The following is a 4,104-nucleotide window of genomic DNA, read 5'->3' on the forward strand; positions in this document are numbered from 1 at the left end:
ATTAAAATTTGTAGTTGATTTTTGAAACATCTCTATCCAAGAAAACAGTAGAGAAAGTCATACAAGTCCGTCGTTTCTTTAAGGGACATTTCAATGGAAAGTGGAAACGGGTCTCTCCGGTTGACTTTTGTCTGATTGAGTTCAGTTGATTAATTACTATAATATTTGGTGTAAATCCATCCAAGTTTGGTGTAAATTCTCAATTTTATTCCAACTCAATTATATGAACTAACAAATTTCACAATAACACAAAAGTTGGACGAGTTAACACCAAATATTGTAAGAATTACATTAAAGCTAAACAAAATTCAACGCCCTGGATCCCATTTCTATTCCAGGTTCTTTGCTAATATTATTTTGACAGTCTGACCATGAAAAGGACATATAAGTAAAACAAATCATCACATTGTGGCTCTAATTGGAATGGCTTTAAGGGGTGCTGCCTTCTGCATTGTGATTCCAAGCTTTTCACGCATGTCAATATCTTCTGGTTTCATCCCTTCTTCAAGCTTCCAATCAAAGTTATGAATGAGCGAAGCCAATATCAGATGAATCATGCGTTCAGCCAGTGGCATCCCAACACATATTCTCCTGCCTGTACTGAATGGAAGGAGCTCAAAATGATGGCCTTTGACATCGATTTCACTGTCTAGGAATCTTTCAGGCACAAATGAATCAGGATTCGACCACACACTCGAATCTCTACCAATAGCCCAAAGATTAACAAGTACTAGAGTATTTTTGGGTACAATATACTGGTCAATTTCTATATCGGCTTCATAGTAGCGACTCATTGTGCTGGCAGGAGGGTAAAGGCGAAGGGCCTCTTTAACAATTGCCCGCAAGTAAGGGAGTGCAGAAATGTCTGAATCTTGAATCAGTTTACGATGTCCAATGATTTCTCTTATCTCAGTTTTAGCCTTTTCCATTTTGTCTGGGTTCCTCAATAACTCAGCCATTGCCCATTCCATCGTAGAAGATATTGTATCAAATGCTGCTTGAAATAAATCCTGAAACAGGAAATGGTCAGATATCTTCCCAGAGTTTCTGATTTTAGCTTCCAATTTTTCTTTAGGTTTACAATTCTTTATAAAATCCGAATAAAAGATAAAAAACCATAACTATTGAGGGAATTATGGCTAATAGATCTGGTAATAATTATGTGTCATGTATCCAATGATGAAAATGTATACACTGTTATTACATAAAAGATTAATTTTTTTATCATTTTCAACAAGTGTATCACTGAAAAGCTGAGGAGTAGATACTCACGAGAAACAAATGTTTTGCGTCCTTAATGCTCCATTCAGTTTTGTGCTGCTGAATCAGGTCAAGGAGGACCTCTAACAAGTCGTTCCTCCGACAATAAGCAAGGGATTTCTCCCTTTCTTGTAACCGTTGCCTAATAATTTCATCAAACATTTGAAGCAATTTTCCAAAGTAAAACTTGGTCTGGCGCCTAATACCCTGTGGATCAATCGCTCGGAGCACGGGAAAGAAGTCTGAGAGATTAAGTTTGGCTAGGGTGTCCAACACACCCAATATATTTTCTTTCAGTTCTTGAGACGAATTTGACTCGTAACAACCAAAATCAACAGAGAAGAAAGTGCTGGATACAATATTAACCATTGTTGTGAAGGTAGCTTCACCTATATCAACAGCTTCCCCGTTAATGCAACAGCCATGGACATAATTACAAAGTTGTTGCACCTTTTCTTGACGGAGCCCTTGACTAGCATTGAGTCGTTCTGAGGAGAAAAGTTGTTCTTTGCACAGTTTGCGATGATTGCGCCATTTGCTATTTATTGGTAGCCAGACAACAGAGAACTTGTGATGATCGAATGCTCGGGCTGAATCAAGGACTAGTCTTGAGGTGTAGAGATGATCATATTTTTGAAGTAATTCTTTGGCTACTTTTGGGGAGGATACAATAATCATTGTTCTGTTCAGTACCTTAATTGACATCAAAGGTCCGTATGTTTTGGAGAGTTTTGCTAGTGTTGAATGCATGATTCCACTGAGCTGGAACATGTTTCCAACTATGGGATATTGGTATGGCCCTGGTGGAAGTTTACTGGACTTGTGGCCGCAATAGCGGCCGAAGATCCGATACAAAATGAAAAGTAGCAGTACTACTTGTAGCAAAAGGGAAAGGGATGGCTTCTCCATGTTTATCTCTCTCTTTCCTCTCTTCTTCTTTAGCTACAAGGCCTCTGTCTGTCTAGAGATTTAATGGTGAGAATGACCCGAAATTGATTCATTATATTTTCAAATTATTGTGCACTGTTGAAATTTCGCTATCCATAACCAACTCCATCACGCTGCCAAAGTTCTGTACAGGTTCATCGCTATTTGGATTTGTAAACATTATGCTATGTCTTCATGAGGACAAAATACCAAATAAATATGGTTGAATTATAACTAAAAAAAAAAGAAGATAACTACTTCCATGCAAACTTGCGCCGAAAAAAAAATGGTTACCAACTACTATTAGGAATATGCTTTTGCTTTTCTTTTGTTGTATTTTCCTTAACTTCAATGATTAGGAATCTGCTCATGAGCAATATAAAATCGTCGTCAATCAACATTCCATTTTTTTCTGATTGAAAAATTAATCAGTGACATAATTTTTTTTTTTTTGTCAAAAAAGTGACATAATTGCATAAGATAAATTTGCCCCTCGGAAAATTAGCATGCCAGAACTTGGGAAACAATAGCCAACGTTAACTTTTTTGTTCGATTAACATAAAAATACTTGGAAGCGTTCAGGTAATACTTTCGTGAACTAGAAGAGAAGTAAAGAATTGGGAAGACATTGGGGGATACATTGAATAAAAGGTAGACCAACTTGAAGGTTCATTATCCAAAATCATTCATTTTCTTTCAGAAATTTCCATAATACAAAAGTATATATGTGTTTTCTCTTTCTTCCCCGGATGAATGTTTCTCTTTGGAACCTTGATGGCATAAGGTACTTTAAATTCTTGGATAAATTTTCCCTTCCTGAAACTTATTCTTACCTTTTTTAAATTTTTTTTGAACTCTTCCAACGCCATTGGCAATTTACTGGTAACCAGAGAACATGAGACATTGTCAATTTGTGATGATCTGATGCTCTTTGCATCAAGAACTAGTCTTGAGGTGGCAGGTATGAGCACATTTTTGAGGTTATAGGGCCAGTTTGGGTGAGGTCCGTGAGGACATAACAACCATTGTTTTGTTTTGTACTGTACTCCTTTATTAACATTAAAGTATCTTATGCTATACAGGAGCTTTGCTTTCCGCTGAGCTGGAAATTTTTTCGAATTGTGTGAAATTGGAATGGCCTGGAAGAAAATTTGATTTATTTATTCGGTTCTGTTTTGTTGATGTTCTGCAATCATTCAAAATTAAGTCAGCTAATGCCATCAGCTTCTGTCTTTTTTTTCAAGGGTCTATCTCCTCTTAAATCATATTACTAATATGAAGGGACCAATAAACTGTAATTTCTGCTAATTATCTGTTCTAAAATCTTTTTTCTTTTTGAAGGAAATGCACAATATTATTTATTAGCATGTGCAATAATTAATTATTAGAATGAGGGGTTTGGGATTTGAACTCTCTCACTTACACTATAAAAAAAAAAAAGAAAAGAAAAAGCAAGAGTTGTTGGAAGTGACTAACAACTATACCATATCGGAAGTTCTGCTAGTTTTGTTGTTTTCTTCTTGAAGGATGTAAATATAGTGGATTTTAGTGAATTCAAGTGCATCAAACCAATATAGCTATTTAATGGATTATTTGGGAATTTGGGTTAATAATCCTTATGTATTATGGACCATAGTAGAAATCTAGCTGAATAACCTGGCTTAGGCCTCCAATTGACCCAAAAAGGGAAAAAAAATGGTAGTGCAAGAATGAATAGTGCTGAAATTGATAGTTTGGGACACTCTGCAACCCTATAACAATTTAAGGGGTATTTTGCAATTAACCCTAAGCTGATATATCAAATACACACCACTAAAACGAGACGAAATCACAAATTCTCAATTAAAAAATGATAAATAGTAAATTGTTAGAAAAATCTTATATTCATAATTTAGCAAACAAAATAAAACAAACTCT

The 4,104-nt window shown here is 35.6% G+C and overlaps 1 protein-coding gene across 1 annotated transcript; it reads right to left on the reverse strand.

Moving 5' to 3' along the window:
* Window positions 1–401: 401 nt before the first annotated feature.
* LOC113752437 (cytochrome P450 76AD1-like) lies at window positions 402–2,169 on the reverse strand. Its single transcript, XM_027296548.1, has 2 exons — window positions 1,273–2,169; window positions 402–1,010 (listed from the first exon to the last, which is right to left on the reverse strand). Exons 1-2 carry the CDS (start codon window positions 2,167–2,169, stop codon window positions 402–404), a joined length of 1,506 nt encoding a protein of 501 aa, XP_027152349.1.
* Between the last annotated feature and the right edge of the window lie 1,935 nt (window positions 2,170–4,104).

This window comes from Coffea eugenioides, chromosome 11 (genome assembly GCF_003713205.1).
Source record: "Coffea eugenioides isolate CCC68of chromosome 11, Ceug_1.0, whole genome shotgun sequence".
Lineage (NCBI taxonomy): Eukaryota > Viridiplantae > Streptophyta > Magnoliopsida > Gentianales > Rubiaceae > Coffea > Coffea eugenioides.

What these genes read in the sequence shown, in the direction of transcription:
- LOC113752437 (XM_027296548.1), bottom strand. Translation starts at nt 2,169, where the DNA reads ATGGAGAAGCCATCCCTTTCCCTTTTGCTACAAGTAGTACTGCTACTT. An exon ending in ACGCAAAACATTTGTTTCTC is followed by an intron (nt 1,011 to 1,272) that starts GTGAGTATCTAC and finishes TTCCTGTTTCAG; the next exon opens with GATTTATTTCAAGCAGCATT.